The sequence below is a fragment of the Zootoca vivipara genome, chromosome 2 (genome assembly GCF_965207765.1).
Source record: "Zootoca vivipara chromosome 2, rZooViv2.hap1.1, whole genome shotgun sequence".
NCBI classification, from domain to species: Eukaryota; Metazoa; Chordata; class Lepidosauria; order Squamata; family Lacertidae; genus Zootoca; species Zootoca vivipara.
Window position 1 is genome coordinate 74,322,899 of NC_142584.1, and position 20,994 is coordinate 74,343,892.

General features: G+C 39.2%; 1 protein-coding gene across 14 annotated transcripts in view; it reads left to right on the forward strand.

Annotated features, from left to right (window-relative positions):
• Nucleotides 1-20,994, forward strand: part of ATP2B2 (ATPase plasma membrane Ca2+ transporting 2) — a 377,677-nt gene that overhangs the window by 296,219 nt on the left and 60,464 nt on the right. For 9 of the 14 annotated variants that reach the window (XM_060271474.2, XM_060271476.2, XM_088663220.1 and 6 more), the window contains 6 exons: nt 1,840-1,962; nt 4,644-4,676; nt 6,820-6,915; nt 14,704-14,745; nt 19,907-20,071; nt 20,646-20,860. In XM_060271474.2, the coding sequence (XP_060127457.1) occupies nt 1,840-1,962; nt 4,644-4,676; nt 6,820-6,915; nt 14,704-14,745; nt 19,907-20,071; nt 20,646-20,860 (674 nt within the window). The remainder of the gene's footprint in view (nt 1-1,839; nt 1,963-4,643; nt 4,677-6,819; nt 6,916-14,703; nt 14,746-19,906; nt 20,072-20,645; nt 20,861-20,994) is intronic. The other 5 variants (XM_088663219.1, XM_060271480.2, XM_060271484.2 and 2 more) reach the window with 3 other exon arrangements.

Here is a 20,994-nt window from a genome sequence, read left to right on the forward strand (position 1 = left end):
TATCCATTAAAAATGTACAGCCCACTTTAGTGCCGTTTAAATTGCATACTATATCTGAAATTACCTACGCATGCTTTAAGGCAGGAGATAATATCAGAAAACATCTCAATATCTTTTGAAAAACAGAGTCAGTACAAAAGCTTTGCCATTAGCTTAAATTAAACAAGGGGGGTAGAAAATTACAATGAAAATGTGCACTACTCAGACAGGTCCAATGGATTTACTAAGAAATAAGTCTTACTCCGTTTAGAGGGATTTGCTTTTAGGTGGGAGTCTAGTGGATTAGAGCCAGAATTGCACAATCTGATGGATATAGATGTGAGCTGATCCTGATCCTTGGGACTAGGAAAAAAATTCTGAGTGAAAACAGAGGATCCCATTTTGCAAAATGTTTTTTACTCCAACAAAAGTATGAAAGTATGGGCTCATCCACAGTTCTGCTTGCGCTGTGCCTAGCAAGCATGGGTTTAAGTGGTTTTCAGCTTCTCCCACACTTTCTACGCACAGGTCCAAGCGGTGACTTTGTCTTGCCAATTTCCCCCAGAAAACCCACTCTTCAGGGCTAAATTGGAACAAATGGCAATCTGTAGAAAACCCGATACCTTTTTGTTCAGATTCAGCGTTAAGATTGGGGTTCCCCAGGGGAATGGATAAGCCCCAAGCACAGATTGTGTGACAGCCAGGGAAGGAAACGGTTCCCAACATTGCCAAGGCTTCTGTCTGGGTAATCCTTTCTGCCTCGCCCTGCTATGAGATGTGATGAAACTGGTCTTGCAGTGAAGTCCACGAAGAGAGGCACCCTTCCCCCCACCTCATCGTCAAGGCTACCAGATAATGCTCCCTGTCTTCCTGGACTGCACTGTGAAGGCAATTCCATTACATCTTCTAATAAGCTCTGTCAATTCAGTGAACATATCTGTGCTTGGGCAAGGCAATTTGGTAATGCTCTTTCCTACGCTTTGCTGCAGGGACAAGAAAAATGCCCTCACAGTGCAGCATGGGATGTCAGTTCCAGTCATTTGCTTTGATTCCTTCTTCTCTCCTACGAAGACAATGCTTTAGTGTTAGATGAAATGTTCTGGTTTTGCTGATCTTATATTTTACATTTTCATTTATAGTGGTACCTCTACTTACGAATTTAATGCGTTCTGAACGCACATTTGTAAGTCGAAAAAAATTGTAAGTCGAATCCCATAGGAATGCATTGGGAGAAAAAATTCGTAAGTCGAAGCAACCCTATCTAAAAATTCGTAAGTAGAAAAAATCCTATCTAAACCGCATCCAAGATGGCGGGCGGAGCTCCGTTCGTAAGGAGAAACATTCATAAGTAGAGTTATTCGTAAGTAGAGGTACCACTGTACTCTTTTATCTTGGGCTTACTTGGACTTGTATAACACTTGTCTAATAGCCCTGTAATCATTACCTTCATATTCATAGCTGCCAAGTTATCCCTTTTTTTAAGGGATTTTCCCTTATGCTGAATAGGCTTCCTCGCGAGAAAAGGGAAAACTTGGCAGCTATGCATATTGCAAATGTGGGACTGTGGGTGAGAGGTTGTTACTTGGCCACTTCCTGGGTTCATTTTAGCCACTGCACCAGCTCTTAATATGAAACTTTAGGTCACAATTCACTACAGAATGGAGAATGTTTAAAGCTCATTGACTTCTCTGGTCTTAAACAAAATTGATTCTGGATTGGATTGTCACCTTAGATTGAAACCTGATAATATCACAGGGACAGGGTTGGTGTTGTTTTTGTTTTTTAAAAGTATCATAGTATATTGTGCAGCATTACCTCCCAAAGCAGAAAGTATTAATATCTATATTTTAATTTTTTTAGGTACACATGTCATGGAAGGTTCTGGAAGAATGGTTGTTACTGCTGTGGGAGTTAATTCTCAAACAGGGATCATCTTTACTCTGCTAGGCGCTGGTGAAGACGAGGAGAAGAAAGATAAGAAAGGTGCAAATTTGATCACATCAAATTTCCTCAATATCTGTTTTTATTACATAAGACTGATACACAAACCAACTCCACAGCATTTATTTCTGATTTAGTCCCATCACTTTGGGGGGCAGGACCTATGACAGTCACAACTTTCACCTGCTAGATGTGTACCAAAGTATTATTTTGAACATCATATTTTGTATGTAAAATGTGAGAAGGGAAAAGTAAAAATCCGGGCTCACCTATGTTCCACACAATTTCAAGCTGAGTTTTGTGTTATATATCTCAAAGTAATTGAGTGCTGTAGTTTAAAAAAAGAAGTAAATTACTACTTTCATCATTTCTATCCTCACATTTGAGATCTAATTTAAATTGTTGTAGTCTTGGATTTTATGTTTCGATTTAACGTCAGAATTTTAAATTATGCCATATTTTATCGTGCACAGTTAGTATTTTCCTTGATGTTAGCATACAACTAACATTCATTCAGCTTTTGTTAATTTAGTAACTGGTACCATTCCAATTATCTGTCTAGTGCCTTCTACTTTTGTAGTAGATGGGGACTTATCTTTCTAAACACGATCTAAATGTTGGATCTAAACAGTCTATTCTCTGGATATAAGATGTTTCCACTTATAGAAGGGGAGCTTCCATGAGCAGAACTCTTTTCTTATGAATGGAAGCCCATTCCATTAACAGAACAGAGTATTTTGATCCAACCCATGCCTATAAGTAGGCTGAACTGAGATGGTCTCCTTTGTAGAATATTTCTTGGAAAGAAAGCCACATATGTTTCATGGGAAGTTATGTGAAGATCACTCTTCTATTTCCAGATTCAGGCAGCCTTAATGAAAATGAAAGCTAAAAGAAGTTCCTAAATTATATGTTTTGGAGAAAATAATAATAGGGATCTGTTCAAGTTTATTTTCCCCATAAATCTTCACTGCAACTGATTGATTATTGATTATTTAATTCAATTCAATTCCTGCATTCCTTATTTAAACAATTTCTTTCTTTCTTTTATCAAACCATGCATCATTGATATAAGAATTGTTAACAAGCAAATTTTTGATAAACTTGTACACACTTAACCTTTTCACAAAAATAATGTGTGCCCAGGGTCCTTATACTTTTGTCAGACGGTCTTATATCCATAGCTGCCAAGTTATCCCTTTTTTACAGGGATTTTCCCTTATGCTGAATAGGCTTCCTCGCGAGAAAAGCGAAAACTTGGCAGCTATGCTTATATCTAGTTAAACTGCAGTCCATGTGGTTATGATCCAGAGCAAAGTTGACCACGTCTGTGACAGCCACCCTTTGCACCATTGCAGGTCAAGTTAGAGTCTTATGTGAGTGCAACTAAAAATAAGGGAAATATATTGGATGTGTGCAATCTTCTTCATGAACACAGTTTTCTTACACTCCTAAATCAGAAAGGGCATTTTTTTTTCTCCCCAGATGTATATCAGATCTGTGCAGAAGCTTTAGTACGACAAGCAATGACAATAAATCCTATTGATTTCAGTATGTCTGTATGGTAGGCGTACTTCTAGAGTTCATTTGTTTACTATTTGACTAGGTCAGTCTAAACTAGGACAAAGTGAAATACAATTGCCAATAAAGTGTAGGCAGTTATATTTGGTGTACAGAATATTCAATGTAGTTTTTGCAGTATTCCCTACACTTACAGTATACTCTGAACACAAGGTTTACTCAGTATACATTATCTCTGTGTAGACTAATACCGTGTTTCTCATATTATAAGACATGTCTTATATTTATTTTTTCCTCAAAAAAACACACTATGGCTTATTTTCAAGGGATGTCTTATTTGTTTCCTCCTCCTGCCGCGGCCAGCATTGCTGCTGCGCCTATCACTATGTCTTATTTTCGGGTATGGCTTATATTCCTTGAATGCTTAAAAATCCTGCTATGGCTTATTTTATGGGTATGTCTTAAAATATGAGAAACAGGGTAGTGTTACATTACATATAAAGCTAATATGATAAACAGGGATTAAAATGTGTTTTCTCAGAAAACAATGGCTGGTGATTGAAGGCTTTATAGCTAATATATTTTAAACAAGATTTGTGTAAGACACACTAGTAATTTTCACATAGCCTGCCACAGTCTACAGCCTGGGCCTGCTTTTCTGTGACAAGATCCTATGTAATTCTCCCCAATGTTTCTTCATTTAGTGTTTATTCTTCCTTGTCTTGTATTTTATTTTTTTTAAAGAGGCAGTCTGTCAGTCTACGCCACCAACTGAGAGATAGGTGAAAAAGAGAGAGTCATATTTGTCATATAACTTCCACAAAACATCATTACACATCCAATAAAACACTTAACAAAATGCTTTCAAGACTCATTCTTCAGTCATTCAAGTAAGCCTCCAGTGATGTAATGATCACGCTGCATGGAATGCCAGTCTTCCAAGCACTGTTCCTGTGAACACACTCTTTGTTTAAACAGAGCTTGTGGATGATTCTGGCATGAGCCCCACTGAAATGAGCAGTGTTTGTACAGCAACAGTGCTCATTAGATTATGTCCCTATTTTCTAAGCTCAAACATACATCCATTGTTATGTATGCTTGCAGCTTTCTGAAAGCCTACCAATCAGATGTGTTTGCATTTCAGTTTTCTCTAGATGTATGCATTTCTTCCTCGTTAACATTTTGTAAAAATCGTCATACAGGTGTGAAACGGGAGAATGGACATCAGCCTCCAGGTAGAGTAAGAAACCTACCATATCAGAGGAAACGCTGAGGCTTTAACTGGGACTTTCCCAAAAATGAGGGTGCGGAAAAGGCCTGAGTGAATAGTCAAGAAAACTTGTCTTCACTACATGATTGGAATCTAAAAGGAAATTTCAATTGGAGTTTCTTTTTACCCATTTTTATGTGGCTGTTTCCTAAACGAATTACTTCAGAAAAGTTCATTTAAAATATAGACTTTTGAAACCTCATTTTAAAATGGAAGCCATGATTTTAAAATTTTCACTTACATAGTAATACAAAATGGCTCAGCTAGTGGGCAAGTTTGACTCCAGTGGGCAGGCTGAAGTGCTAGGCAGGCAGAGGAACTCTTGAAGAGTTCAAAGAGGCCTCACTGAACTTGGGGCCTACTTTGTCTCCTGGAATCTCCATTCATTGGACCATTAGGTTTATTAGGGCAGGGGCAGGGTAGACACAAAGCTAAACATATAATAAGCGCTGCTGGATTAGACCACATGCATATCTAGCCCAGCATCTTGTTTCCCACAGTGGCCAGCCAGATTCCTCTGCAAATTCCATAAGCAGCGCAAAAGGAAAAAGCTTTCTAGTGTTGTTCCCAATAATTTCAGAGGCATGCTGTTTCTGCTCCTGGAGGTAACATACAGTCATTGTGGTTAGCAGCCATTGTTAATCCCTTTGGATTTTAAAGCTATCTAAAGCTAGTGGCTGAGTCGCCATATGCTGTGGCAGTGGATTCCATAAATTAACTCTGTGCTGGATGAAGAAGTACTTCCTTTTGTCTGCCTTTAATCTGTTGTCAATCAACTTTATTGGATGACCCCAAGCTATAGCACTGATGCAATACTTGTTCTCAGTTAATGATATGGTTGGCTGACCTCCGCAAGCCCTGCAAGGGGACATCCAGACAGACCAGAAAAGGAAGCAGCTTGGCTCCTAGTGAGCCTCATCCCCACACTTGTAGTCGTCCCCCCCCCCCAAATGTTAAAATGGGAATTAGGGGGCTCTGCTTGATGATGAGCCTCCTGCCAGCTTGTGTGTTTAGCACATGCCCGACTTCATTGACCTCTAGAGTTCCATGGTACCACCTTAACTTTAAACATCTAGTACTAGAAAAGCAAATCTAAGATCAGACAATTTATTTATCTAAATAGCATGTTGGCCCAAGGCATTATTTATGTGACACTGAAAATGAACCACTGAATATTTGAAGCCAAAATTGTTGCTGGAAACATTTGTACAGTTTCAGATTATTTATTCACTGCAGATTATTCACTCAGCTCTAGCACAGCTAAATTCCAATCAATGCAAAATCTGCTGGGAACTTTTGCTTCCTCCTGATGTGAAGGAACTTCTTGCCTGACCTATTCCCCCACACACACTCCCCGCCACCACCCCTTGTTTGAAAGGGAAACTGCTGACATTTTAGAACTGTGATTGACTTGATTTGATTTTCTGCCATCATTCAATGCACAATGAAAAACAGAATTGGTAATAAAATTGCTTAGCAAATCTTGAATGGAATATATATACAAACAAAGAGAAAGAGCCAAATATGGCTAGTGATTGTACTCTTGGGTTTCCCAAAATCTCCTTTGAATGTAACACTGGAAAATGTGCCTTATTATTTTTTAAACGAACGAAGGATTTAAATAGAATACCTTTTAGATGCATAGATAAATAAAGTTCTAGTAAATGTAGTTATTTATGGATGTCCTGAGAAATGCAGGTGCTTAAAAAATACTTAATTTTTTTCTTACACTTCAAATTAAAAACTATTATTATTACTATTATTTTAAAAAATGAGGCATCTTAAGAATGTCTGTGTGGAGGAGCAGAGGAATTAGAAGTACTATGTGAGGTCAGTTTCTCACCAACTCTGTTAACTCTGTTAAATGTCTTTCATATTTACTTTTATAATATTCCATGTATGAGTTTTTGTTCCCCACTCTTGTGACATTCTTGTAATAACATCCATTTTTAGACATTATGTTGCTTACTTTAAAACAACTCTGTTTTGGAGAGAGAGAAAAAAAAATGAAGCCACATTAGTCCATAAATGTTATCCTTTCTGTCATGTGAATTTGTTCATATTATTATGATTTATTCTTTTTTTTCCTTTTATGCATTATTACTCAGTAGATTCTTCCCATACCTCCTTCCATCCTCCTTCAACTACAGATGGGGCAGCAGGTGCAAATGCCACTGATAATGCAAATGCCAGCTTAGTCAATGGTACGTTAAGAACACCTAGCTTGGTTTTTTTTATGGATTTCTCTCCTTAACTCTATAAGCTTCCCTCCTTCTCTTATGAACGGCACAGATGTTGTATGTGCATGTGAATATTACCCTGTGAGAGCTCCTATTGTATTGCAGCTTATAAGAGATGCCACAAAATCCCACTGGGTCTTAGCTAGCCAAAATCTTTGCTTCTCACTGATGCAACAATGGGACGTGAACAAGTAGGAATCAAGAAATCTTTTATTGCTGATTCAAACTATTAAAAACAAACTACTGCAGCAAGGATCTGCCAAATCCACATTTCCTCACAAGGTTTTCAGTGTAAAGCTCTTGTTTCCATGCTTTCCGATGTCTATTTGAAAGAGAGCATGATTTTGTTTTTCATTCTACTGTTCCAGTGTGGCGCTCTCATAAGCATTCATAGTCTCAACATAGCTTTGGGAAAACAATCCTGCTGGGGTCAGGAATCTGGCTTAAACACTACCAGTAGCATTGTAGTGCTTCATTGTGCGTTCCCACAACCTTTTGACTCAGCACTGAGCTAAGTATTTACTGTAGGCAATGATAGTAGATAGCAAACTATTGCTGTGTACTACCGTGCATGTGCTTGGATATGGTTTCATACATTTTCTTCCTTTCTTTCAACAAATACAACTTCACCTTTGCAATTCTGAATGTGACTTTGGCCAGCTTCTTGACTCCATTTCTTAGCATGCCCATACAATAAACTGCTTTATAATAATATAAATTTATAGTAAGTATGAATGGGTGTATTTTATCTCAAGCTTGGATAGAACAGTTGCTTTCTTTCTAAACTTATTATAATATCTTTGTTTGATTACATTGTTGTGCTTTTAGCATCTAAGTAGTAATGAATTATTTATGATACCACTAAATAGTAACCAAAGCATGGATGTTATACAGTGTTTATTAATCCTATTTGTAATTGGATACACTTCATGTCCTGTACAAAGTTTTAAAAAATGAATGTTAAATGTGTTTTCTGGAGCCCCCAAAGCAGGAAATCCTAAAGATCATAAATGAGGAATTTGTGGTCCTCAGGATGTTGTGGGAGTCCAACTCCCATCAGTCCAACTAGCATGACAAATTGTCAGGATTGATGGGAATTGTAGTACAATGTGTTATCGGAAAACAAGTCTAGACCCTCTTAAGTAACATAACTAATTTCATAGTTGTCCTGTTCCTGGTAAAAATATGAATACAATACCATCTTAATAAATTTGAACATGTTATAATTTCATTCTTTCTGCTGCTAAATCATATTGGAAACAAAGCCTTCTGAAACTTGCAAAATCACACTCTTGATGTGATCACAAATCATGCCTTAGGGAGCTGTGAATACTTGCTGTACAACAAAATCAATCTGTTTAGCTCAGCATGGGACAGTATATGAGAGATGGAGGCTGAAATTGATAGCATCGTCATGTTAGGCTCATCTGCAAAAGTTTCTGGACAGACAAATGAATGCAACCTTCATAAGGAGACTTTGACAGTATATTAAGAAAGGGCCTGTTGTATGTGTAGGTAGCCTGGCTCTGATACAGAAGCATATTTAGCGTATGTCCTACATTTTAAAGAGAACTATTACTTATAATGGGGTAGCCACTATAGTGCCTGGCATGTACTTTAGCTCTCTTTTAAAATTTAATGTACGTATTTTACTTTATTTAACAAAATGTATATACTGCTTGATTGGAACAAGTTCTCTAAGCAGATTACAAAAGTATAAAACAAAACATTAACATTCTTGATTAGAAACAGATAACAGCAGCTATTTAAAAACATTCAAATGATAATTAAGAGAGAGAGAGAGCATGTATAAACATTCTACAGACCTAGAAAGGCTTGTCCCATGGTGGCCATGAGTTGTGTGGAATAATACAAAATTAGAGAGACAACCTCTCTGGAGAACCTTATGCTTATCATGGGAAGTCAGCTATATTTTGCTCCATTTGCTGATAGTGGAGATCACACACACACACACACACACACACACACACACACACACACACACACACACCCTTACCCCTTTAGTAACAAGAAGCATTTCTCAATACCAGGGAAAATAGTGGACACACCACACTCTTTCTCATGTCACAGAAATTGCTTAGAATGTACCTGTACATTTTGCCCCATAACATTTCTTCAAGCAGAGCTAAAGACTTACTTTTTAAAAATGCAAACGCAGAGTTTGGGATGTTAGGATCTCTTACTCACAAGTAGGACCCTGGTATTTCCGATGGATTTTTGAAATGTTAATAGCAGCTGATTGAAATGTCCCACCAGAACCACTATTTGCCTTCCAAAACCAAACATGCACCCACCCCACAGGGCAAGTAGCTGCTTGGGGGGCACATTTCAAGCAGGAAAACAGCATGGAAGTAATAGAACAAGTCTTCCTTTGTGCTAGAGTTCCAATCTAAACTGAGTCCCTCTCTCCAACACAACTGTCATTAACATTAAAAATGCTAAATGATCCAGCTCATGGATCTCTTGGATCATACCCAGTTGACCCTTGCAATATGGAAACATTTGCTGGTGCTGCCAGCATTGCATTCTGCAAGGTCTCAGTGTGTGCTGGGGAAGTGGTAGCAATTACCTGAGTCAAGCTAGGCTGTACCAGAAGAGTCATCCAAAGCCTTAAGAAGGCTGACAAAGGCCTTCCATTCCCATTGGCCTTCCTTTCCCACTCCGACCCCAGCCCCCCAGCCCCAAAGTGCTGCCTGCATCTTTAAAGAACCATATATATGTGGTTGTGGAGCAGGAAAAGCTATAGGAAAATAAATCCCAAGGAACTATTTTGGAAGAACCATGTCCTTGGGTTAGAATTCCTTCCAGTAGCACCTTAGAGACCAACTAAGTTTGTTATTGGTATGATCTTTCGTGTGCATGCACGATTTCTGTTTCAGTGTATCTGAAGAAGTGTGCATGCACACGAAAGCTCAAACCAATGACAAACTTAGTTAGTCTCTAAGGTGCTACTGGAAGGAAGTTTTTTATTTTGTTTCGACTTGGGTTAGAATGATATAGAAAGGGGTACTGAAGGCGCTCTCCCCTGAGTTGGTGACTTGTGACTCAACTGATTTTGAGTCTTCACATGACAGTCAGCTCTCTACACCACTGCCTAATTTGGGGGCTGGAATGTATGTGAGTGAGCGAATGCATAAATGAGTGTATCATATTTGTGTTTATCTGTGGATGCATCTGAGTATATCAGAAAGTGTGGGTAGGTGCCTACCACTTGTATGTTGCCCCTGGAAGGTCAACCATAAGGAAATGGGGTCCTCAGGCTGAGAAAGTTCCCTACCCTGGTTTAAAGGGTAGTATACTCCCTTAGACATTTTAGTACAGTAGTGGGTTTAAGAAAGACCTTTGAATTCCCAATGAATAGGTTTCAAAATGATCAGAGCAGATATTTTGGGAGAGATGGAGGGCATGGGGAAGTTGGGAAGTGCCCTGTTGCACAAGCATAAGTCCTTGCAGGGCTTCCTCTGATGGAACATGTTAGATGAATCCTGCCCTAGACCAACAACAAGACTTAACTTACCTATAGTTCCAAAAAACTGCTAAATACCGTAGTCATGTGTCATTATTTAATGAAATCTACGTATTGTATCAGGAATATTATATTAACATCTGCTAGAAATATAGGTCTGGTGTGAGACTCCTTCCATGTCTCCCCGTGCTTCCGAGGTTGCTCTTCCCAATTTTAGATTATTACCCATCTCGCAGCTGAGTCCACAGTCCACCAATATCATCATCTCAGTTGCTAATCTGAAATGGCTTCTGCCTCACTGCAGTTATGCTTGAGGAAAAAGCCTTCCATTTGTTCAGAAGGCTTTTTTGAAGCCTAATTGTTGCAGGAGTGGGCAAGATCTTCCTGATGATTGCTGCTGGGTTAACTTTCCCTCCAACTGCATTCTTCAATAACCATTATGTTTATGTCTGCACATATATGTGTAGTTGTGGTAAGTATGTATGTATTCTGCTCCAATAGTTTCCATAGACCCCCCCCCAATGAGCTCAAAAAATCTGGAGACCCCTGGTCCTGGTTATTGTATAATTCTGTCATGTCTGTCATCCTTTGGTATATGCTTATTATACATTTTACAATGGAGTATTGGGCTAGAAGACAAAGTAACATACTCCCTAATAGTAATTTCCGCAGTTTAGTAATATAGTATATGTGTACAAATCACACTGTCTAGTGGAAATACATAATTTTACCTCTCAAGAGAGGCAATTTATCCAGTATTTCTGCATCTCTAAAAATGCTTCATTGCTGAGACTTTCCTTGTCACATCCCTTTTATTTATCTCTGTGATATATTAACATGCAACTGCTATCCCATCCCATAGACACCTGTCAACTGGCTTCAATATTTCTCTGTGTATATTTGGTGATTTTTTTTTTGTTTTAAAGCAAGTATTGTATCTAGCAGCAGCTTTCTCCAGACAGAAACTTTAAAAGTGAACATTTGGTACTGTAATTTTAACATTACATGAAAACATTCAGTACAGAGGAAAATAAATGAAAATATATTTCTTATTCTATTAATTCATTTAAGGAGAAAAATGCAGAGAATATGTTTTTAATTTTTTAAAAAAGCCCTCCTAAGCCACCTTTGCGGTAATCCCACCTGTGATGCTATGCATGCAGAACACTGCTTCTCCATGTGTATTCCCGGCAGGATGGAAAACGGTGTGCATAAGTGGCACATGTGGTTCACAGCTGGGACTATACATGCAGAACTCTATTATACAAGGTTAAAATTCCTGTTTCCAGCTCTTCAGGAAGGCCTGTAGAAGCCTGAATTCATTCTTTCATTTTTCCTGCTGAACTGCTGAGTTCACATTTTATGGAGAACATGATAGCTCCATAGAAATGTACCCCCCCACACACACTTTTTGGCACACTGCAGCACTATTGCACTCCATGTTATGAGCATGGAACGTGGAAATTGCAGTTTGGCGAATCTAGTAGTAATGTATAAAAACACTTTACAGTGGTACCTCAGGTTAAGTACTTAATTGGTTCTGGAAGTCCGTACTTATCCTGAAGCATACTTAACCTGAAGCGAACTTTCCCACTGAAAGTAATGGAAAGTGGATTAATCCATTCCAGAGGGGTCTGTGAAGTACTTAAATGGAAAGTACTCAATCTGAAGCGTACTGAACCCGAGGTATGACTGTAAAAGAAAAAAAATAGTACGTGCAAATTTAAAATAACCCTTGTTTTCAAAATAATCATGCTGCTCTGCATTAGTGGAATTTATTATTTTATTTTACTTTGAAATTACCTAGTCACTTTGTTTAGCAAATATTTATTAGCTTCAGGTGAGGAAATAACAGCAAGTAGATTTGTAATTGCAATTGGGACATGTAGGATCATTTATGGACCCGGGTGGCGCTGTGGGTTAAACCACAGAGCCTAGGGCTTGATGGTCAGAAGGTCGGCGGTTCGAATCCCCATGATGGGATGAGCTCCCATTGTTCGGTCCCTGCTCCTGCCAACCTAGCATTTCGAAAGCACGTCAAAGTGCAAGTAGATAAATAGGTACCGCTACAGCGGGAAGGTAAACGGCGTTTCCTTGTGCTGCTCTGGTTCACCAGAAGCGGCTTAGTCATGCTGGCCACATGACGTGGAAGCTGTACGCCGTCTCCCTCGGCCAATAGAGCGAGATGAGCGCCGCAACCCCAGAGTCAGTCACGACTGAACCTAATGGTCAGGGGTCCCTTTACCTTTACCTAGGATCATTTATAAACATTGCCAGTCTTACGCTTGTAACCTTTATGCAAATGTTGGAAAGATTGTTCTCCAAAATTAATTTTACATAATACATTTTGGAGAACAATCTTTCCAACATCAGTATAGTTCCCTGGCTGAAAGGCCTGTGTGTGCACAGCAAACCTGTACATATCTGCACCTTGCCATATCCATTCCTTCCAGTATATTTACCTGAAAATGAATGCACATGCAGATCTACTTCCTCCCTTAAAATAAATAGGGAATGATTTCCGAGAGGGTGAACATTCTATATACACAGCATTCTGTGGCGAGATCACTGGTTGGGTTGGGGGTGATTTTAACTGAATTTTATTTATTTTTTGCAGGAAATGTCAACTACTCTGAATGTCTCTAGTTCCTTGAAATTGGAATTCTAAGGATTAATTTAATCAGGAATTTTAAATTATAATTACATCTTCCAAATTTTAAAATCAGAATGCAGTGTTTATTTCTATATTCTGGTTATAATATTAGCAACCATGGACTCTTATTGATTTAAGCAGTCTTGATTTGTCAAAAGTACATATTGGATTTTTACAGTGTAATAGATTGTACAAGATAAGTCTTCAGTTCCCATCCCAGATCACCTATTTTATTATTTTATAATGTGATACATATAGCTAACGAGTAGCATTTTTTAAGCATACTAATTATACTTTTGAAAATTGTACTGTTAGAACAGTCAGCTTATGCCAGTCTGAAATAACACCTAGATTTCTGGAGCATTATAGGGTAAGCTCCTGGGAATGCCTTATCATTTATTAAGCCCAGATCTGTGGTTTTCCAACACTGTGCTTTGGAAACCTGGGGTTTGTTGAAAGTTTAGCAGGGGTTCCCCAGTGAAAATATTGGCAATGCCAGGCAAGCTTACCGTACTTAAACGACTGCTTGCCCACCAGTCTTTCCCTTTCCAAAGTGGAGATACCAAGTTTGGGGATGGGAAAACACAAGGCTGCACTGCACCTGGAAATTCCCCAGGTGTAGACGAAATATGTGAATGTTAGCACTCAAAGAGGAACTATTGGCAGCTGCCCATGTCCCCCAAGAGAAAAAATTCCTTGAGCAACAGGGGATGGTGTTAGTTTCTTCAAAGATGAGAAAGGCCACGGGGCCTGTCTTCTTTCTCCCATGAGTATATTGAAAGTGCAGAAGATTCTGCCAATGTAGAGCCACTAGCAGTATCTATTTCTCCTGGGAATAAAGGGGTTTGAACTAGAAGTCCCATGACAGCACCTTGGGACTTCTTGTTCATGAGACCTGTGATCCTGGTAGAAAAGAGACATTTGCAATGTCACCAAGCTGGCAGACACTGGAGGAGCAGCAGAGGCTTTCCCCATCTTTGCGAGGAGTCATTGTCTGCCGCCGCCACCACCCCACCGTATGTTTTCTCTCATTGGAAATGGGGTAGCAGGCTGCAATGGTAGTGCCCGGGGTGTGTGTGTGTGCTGTGTCTGTCTTGACTGCTCTTTTTATTTGTATGAGCAGATCAGACAAGCCTGCCAAGTGTCCTGTGTCAACTTTAGAACATGCCCCAGAAACCTTTGCAACACAGTTTAAGTAAGTTTCTATATCAAGCAGGTCTATGTCGAAAGTATTTCCTGACAGAAGAATGCAGAATCCAAAACACTGGGTTAGATACAGTAATTTTCAAATTATTGCTTTAGGCTTTGTAGTATAAAAACAATTACAGTACTCCTGCTCCGAAGTGTTTATGACTTTCTATTATTACTGCAACAGAGGAGGCCTTGGTGGTAAAATGATAAACTTGGTTGCAAATTTTTGTTCAGGAAGCTCATTCATGCATATAAATACATCATAAAAATTTGCATTAAATTTTATTTAAACATGCTCATAACGGTTGTTGTTGTTTTTTGGCCCTTTTTATTTAAATCCCCCTTTGTCTTGTGTTCTGTCTGTGCGTACTGATTGTTTACTGTCTGTTTTTGTTTGTTTGTTACAATTTTTATCACATAGGCAAAATGCAGGATGGGAATATGGAGAACAACCAGAATAAAGGTAACCTTCTTTTATATTAAGGAGGATTTAAAACATGTACTTTAATTTAGTTCTGCAAGTATGGTATCAGGAATATCAAACCCTCCCACCCCAAAAAAGTACCTCAACAGCAAACTTTTAATTTTTTTATTCCTATGACAAAAACAACACTGTAAACAGTCCAGCCTTTTTCCTGCCTCCTTTAAGCCTTCATGTTGGAATAACAAACCATGGGATGCTGATAGATTCCAACAAGTTGGAGTTGTCATATCCATCTTACCAGGATGCTTCAGTCAACTGCATCATCATGAAAGCTTCATGGAGCTATGCTCACACAACCTCTCTTTTCTAGTGCTGCTTCTGCTTTTTCACTTCTGCACTCTGCTCCTTAGTGATATTCTGTGGTTATTACTGTGAAATGCTCACATAGGGAGTCCTGTCCGTGCCACCTTGAAGGTATTCTGTGCCAGTGCTAATATCAAGTTGTGCATAAAGAAGGATTTGCAACTTGTGGCTTAGAGAAAATTAGTGTATTGGACTTTTAACCAAGTTAGGCTGAAATCCTGCAGTGCTATGTGTGAATGCAGGGGAGCATGTACCCAGACAGAGGTTGTACTCACTGCATAGCTAAAGAGCAATACATTTTTCAGACGGGCATCAGGTTGCATCTGTGTAAAAGTGGTTGCAGAAGAAACTTCAAAAGCACTGCCAGGGCACATGTGGTTCTTCACCACATAAACACATAACCCTTGTAAGATTTCAGCTAGTTGTCAAGCAGTGTGTTTCATCTTTTTTAAACAACAATATTTTGATTTTTAAAACAAATAGTATTTATTTCCTGTGCAAATTATTTAAGTATATATTCCCTGTGTAAATTAAAAACCAGAATTCTCAAAAGGTATTTTCTTTGGTGAATAATATCGTATCTATTTTTCCAATATAACATTTGCTGTCTACATTTGTCTAACAGCAGTTTTTTGACATGTTTTTCTTTGCAGAATGAATATAACTGGTATAGAACAGTTGAACACATTTGTTTTTCTAAACTACTGTACCTAAGATAGATGAATAACGAAAAAGATAAAGCCCATAAAAATACATTTTGTAGTTCCTCTTAGGAATTTCAAAATACTGGAAATAACACATACAGTCCTACTTGGTGCTAAGCTAAATTGATTATGTCTAACTATTCTTGATAGATCTTCTAAGCAGTGTACACCATAATATACTATGAGTAGTGGAAAATTTCTCCTGAACAACACCATTAAATTTATGTAAGGCCATAGTTGTGCTTTTGCACATCTCCCTTCAGTTTCAGCTGGGATTGCACAAGGGAAGTTTGTACTATATTGTCCCCTGTTGTTGTTTAGTCGTTTAATCGTGTCCAACTCTTCGTGACCCCATGGACCATAGCACGCCAGGCACTCCTGTCTTCCACTGCCTCCCGCAGTTTGGTCAAACTCATGTTCGTAGCTTCGAGAACACTGTCCAACCATCTCGTCCTCTGTCGTCCCCTTCTCCTAGTGCCCTCCATCTTTCCCAACATCAAGGTCTTTTCCAAGGATTCTTCTCTTCTCATGAGGTGGCCAAAGTATTGGAGCCTCAGCTTCACAATCTGTCCTTCCAGTGAGCACTCAGGGCTGATTTCCTTAAGAATTGTGCCCTACAGCATTTTTATTATTGCATCAAATTTAATAAGCAGTATGTGAGACAGACACACAGGGATGACGAAGCAATTATAGTGCAACTTACAGCTACCGGATTTCCTAACCATCTGAACACTTGCCTTTGCTTTTCCTCATATTTCTTCATGTTTTCAGTTTTAATTATACTGGGGGGGAATGATTGGGGTTTTTTGCTACTTCAAATGCAATTGTAATTTTTAAAACCGCATATATTTTTGAGAGTGGTTTAGAGCATTAGAAGACTTTGAATAGGTTCTCAGTTGTGGTAGTTAACATGTTCTCTGTATAGTTGGTATTTTAGTACTTGATGTTTATCTAAATTTACAAGATGGCAAGAGGCTTTGCTTCCTTTTAACTTAAAGAGAAAATCTTCACACTGATCTTCAGTGTCTAGCTGGAGTGCTCCTAGAAATAACTATGGAAGGATGTTGTGCTATAACATCTTCCAATGCTCTCCCTCTTCAAAGCTTAGTTCTTCATAATGTTAGGTAAGCGTCACCCTCCCAAAAGATTTCAGCAACATTTCCCCACCCCCTGGTAGTGGTGGAAAGATAATCGCCTCTTCCACAGTGTCTCTGTGTTTCCCTGAGTGTGTGAGAGAAGAGCTTTGCAAAATTGGTAGGCAGGGCTCAGCACAATACCTTTTTATAGGCATTTTTTCTCCTTAAAAATCACTCTCGGGGGGGGGGGGAATGGCTTTAAAGATGGCTGAGGCAGAGGGAAGAATTTGGCTTCTTGCACTCATTCAGTAGGGATGCGATGCAATACACATTTCTGCATGCAGTTCTGCTGTCATGTCTAGGCTGACTCCTGGGCTAAGTAAACTGAACAAAAAATCAGTATCTTAAATCTATTCAAGAACTTTTGTTCCAAGATTTACCTTGGAAAAACTCTACCACCCTGGAACATATGCTAGTATAAAAATGGTAGATGGAGAAGGAGTAAAGCACCGCTTTCCCCTTCATTTCTCTGCTCAAAATTGCACTTCCAAAGGCTGCTTTCCTCTTTAAAGAAATGGAGGGAACCTCTCAGGGCTTGGTTAAATGTGTGGTGTACAGTTGTGTCCCCTTGCAAAATGAAGGCTAACGGTTGTTAGAGAAAGGTACACGTTTCTCTCCAGACGATTTATTTAAAGTGAGCTTCACTGCTCTACAGGAAGATAGGAGGTAATTTTTTTCCCCATATACTGAATTCTTTGTAAAAACATACTGCAGTTGTGAGACATTTGACTTCTTCAAGTGTTATAAAATTAAAATGAAGGTGGAACCTTGAATCTGTGTACACTACCATCACCACCCTCTCTAGCTCTGACCTTGCCCCATTCAGTAGCAAGGTATGCAGTGAACCTGTAAGTCTGTTTGCTTCAACACACATACACATACCTGATAGTCTAATCCCTTATACTAATCACTGCACTCTGCAGGTGAGGGCCTCCTGTAGATATCGTTCCACACAATATAGGAATCCGACCTTTAGCATTCTAGCATTCTCTTTTGGGCATCTATGGAATGGCCACTTACCTGGAAATCCTGGGGAAGCTGTGGTTTGCAGTCACAGCATGGCTGCTACCCAGCCCAGAACCATTGTACTTCCATGGATTGTAGGGACACCTGTTGTGGGGACAACACTCAACCCAGGGTCAACCCAGACCTCTCATCAGCCATGAGGTGAGCTGGTTGACGCCAGATTCACACCCATTGCCTTACTTAAATTTGTAATCAGTAAAAGGCATAGCTGCCAAGTACCCCGTTTTCCCTGGGAAACCCCCATATTTTCTTACCGTTTCCCGCAGGTGTTCCAAATGGCAAAATACCCCGTACTCCCCCGAATTACAGAGCTCCTGCCGGCGGCCATGTTCTTCTGGTGCCGCGCCGGCACCGGAAGTCGCTTCTACGCACTTCCGGACATGCGAAGAAGCAACTTCCGATGCCGCTGTGCCCATTTCCATAATGTCTGCAGCGCCAGAAGTTGCTTCTACGCATGTCCAGAAGTGCATAGAAGTGACTTCTGGCGCTGCGGACGTTTTGGAAATGGGCACAGCAGCATCGGGAGTTGCTTCCACGCAGATCCGGAAGTGCGTAGAAGCGACTTCCGGTGCCGCGGCGCTGATGACCCCGGATTTTTCAATCCAGAACTTGGCACCTATGGTAAAAGGTGTGGCCTACTTCATCTCAACTATCGGTGTCATGTGTATTCCTCATTGGTCTGCCACCGGCTAGGTTGCATGTTTCTATGCCTGGGCACACAAAGACTTTCCTCTTTCAACAAACCTTTTAAGTAGAGATCTTTTCTAGTCTGCAGCTGTATTCGAATTGTTTTTAGATGTTTTAATTGTTTTTTTGCTTGTGTCTTTGCAGCCCTGGACTCCCTTGGGAGAAAAGATGGCATATAAATTATTATTATTAATAGTAATAATAATAATAATAATTCAAGAGTTCTCGCTAATAGTGTAGGGTTCTCTGTTATGGGGAAGCTTGTTAGTAGGGATGAAAGGATCTGTAAATTTATTTCAGTTCTCATCTTTATAATCTTGAATTCAGTTTTCCACATTTCTGCAGCAAGTGAATTTTAAAAACAACAGATCACCATGAAAAGCCTTCAGTTTTTTCTGCATTTTTCCTAATTAACTCAATTTGTATACAGTTTTGACTAATGTCCACATTTTTGCAAGCAGTCTCTCCTAATATAATGCCATTTTGTATGTTTTTTTTCCACTCCTAATATATGTGTTTTTATAAGCATTATTTGGCGGGAGAAATGTATCACAAAATTCAGATAGGTGCAAATTTTGAAGGATGGCTGTGTTCTCATATTGTTTTGGAAAGTGTGAGCTTGATAAATTATGCTTTAAATGCAAACTGAATAAAATTCTTCTCCCATCCCTACTTGTATAGCATGCTGCCAGCAGACTTAGAAGTAATCTTCAGACCTTGCCTCTGAATAAAGGAGGTGGAGTAGGTGACGCTGGCAGTTTAATTATATAATTCTGAAGAGGCTTCTGGTGTAAAAAAAAAAGTTAGATAGTTGATTATATAGGTCATAAATCTATTATTCATATCCAGGTCTCATGAAACCACTTTTTGCTAAAGTAAAACAGGTCTGAGTCTGGTAAGTACCTTGGAAGGGGGATGACCTGAGACCCCATGTAGGCCACTTTGGGTCAAACAACAGAATAATAGTGTGATATAAATGCAAGAAAAACTTTTCAAAAAGAACTTAAAAGTGGAAAAACTGCTATAAAACCAACAAGCTTTCATTCTAGAGAAGAGGAGGCAGAAGGAGACCTTTGTGTATGATTTCTAAAGTGCTTTGTAAATTGAAGGCTGGGAAATGGTTAGACGCTTATAATCTTATCAAAATAACCTGGGATGTCAACTGTTCTAAGGAAAGCAGTGGTGCAGAAGCTAACACTGAATGCCACATATCTCATTTTCTAAATTAGACATTTGAAATAACACTACAGTTCTTAAATAATTTTTCCCCTTCTGCACTGTTAGCCAAACAGCAGGATGGTGCTGCTGCAATGGAGATGCAGCCGCTGAAGAGTGCTGAAGGCGGAGATGGAGATGATAAAGACAAGAGGAAAGCTAACATGCATAAGAAAGAAAAATCTGTTCTTCAAGGGAAGCTGACTAAATTGGCTGTCCAGATAGGGAAAGCAGGTATGGTGTCCATTGGATGGGGTAGCCTATTGCGATGAGGAATGTACTAGAGAGTTTTGACTAATTGCCAGCCAGATCTGTGCATGTTAGATAAAAGCCATTTCCCAAAGCCATTCCCTTTGTCACCTTTTTTTTTTTGCACATGGAACTCGATTAGTACTCTGTGGTTTTGCACTCCACACTCAAGGCACTCAAAGCAATTGTAGTATTAAACACATTTCTTTGGAACCCAGACTGAGACTCCGTGGGGTTCTGCTCATTCTCTGTAGTGATAAGAGTCCACTGCAATTCTCCCAAGCTTTAGCTGAGCTCAAGATCTCGAAATATTACATAGGACGCTGCCTTATGCAGAGTCAGATAAGTAATTTTGATGGGCTGCATGTGTGTGTGATTCTGGATCACATCTCCAGGCTTCATAGTTAAGCTGTCAGACACAATAATGATTAAACTGAGATTTTAACACAGAAAAATGTTGTAGCAGGATGCCTTAAATAAAAATATATTTTTCACAGGATTTCAACCACCACCACCACTTGCTATAGTAATAGTTAACTTTTTTGTTTGTTTGTTTCAGGTTTGGTGATGTCTGCCATCACCGTCATCATCTTAGTATTATACTTCACTGTTGAAAACTTCGTAGTCAGCAAGAAGCCGTGGCTGCCTGAATGCACACCTATCTATGTTCAGTATTTTGTTAAGTTCTTCATAATTGGTGTTACTGTGCTTGTAGTTGCTGTTCCGGAAGGACTTCCACTTGCTGTTACTATTTCCCTCGCATACTCTGTAAAGGTAAGCAACAGTCTTGAAACCAAGAGGGGAAAAAACAATCATTTTGCATAGTTATTTAATTTGTTCATAGACCACTTAAAATTGTTTTACTGTTTGGTAAGGTAAACAGGACTGCATGTCAGTGTAATTTTAAA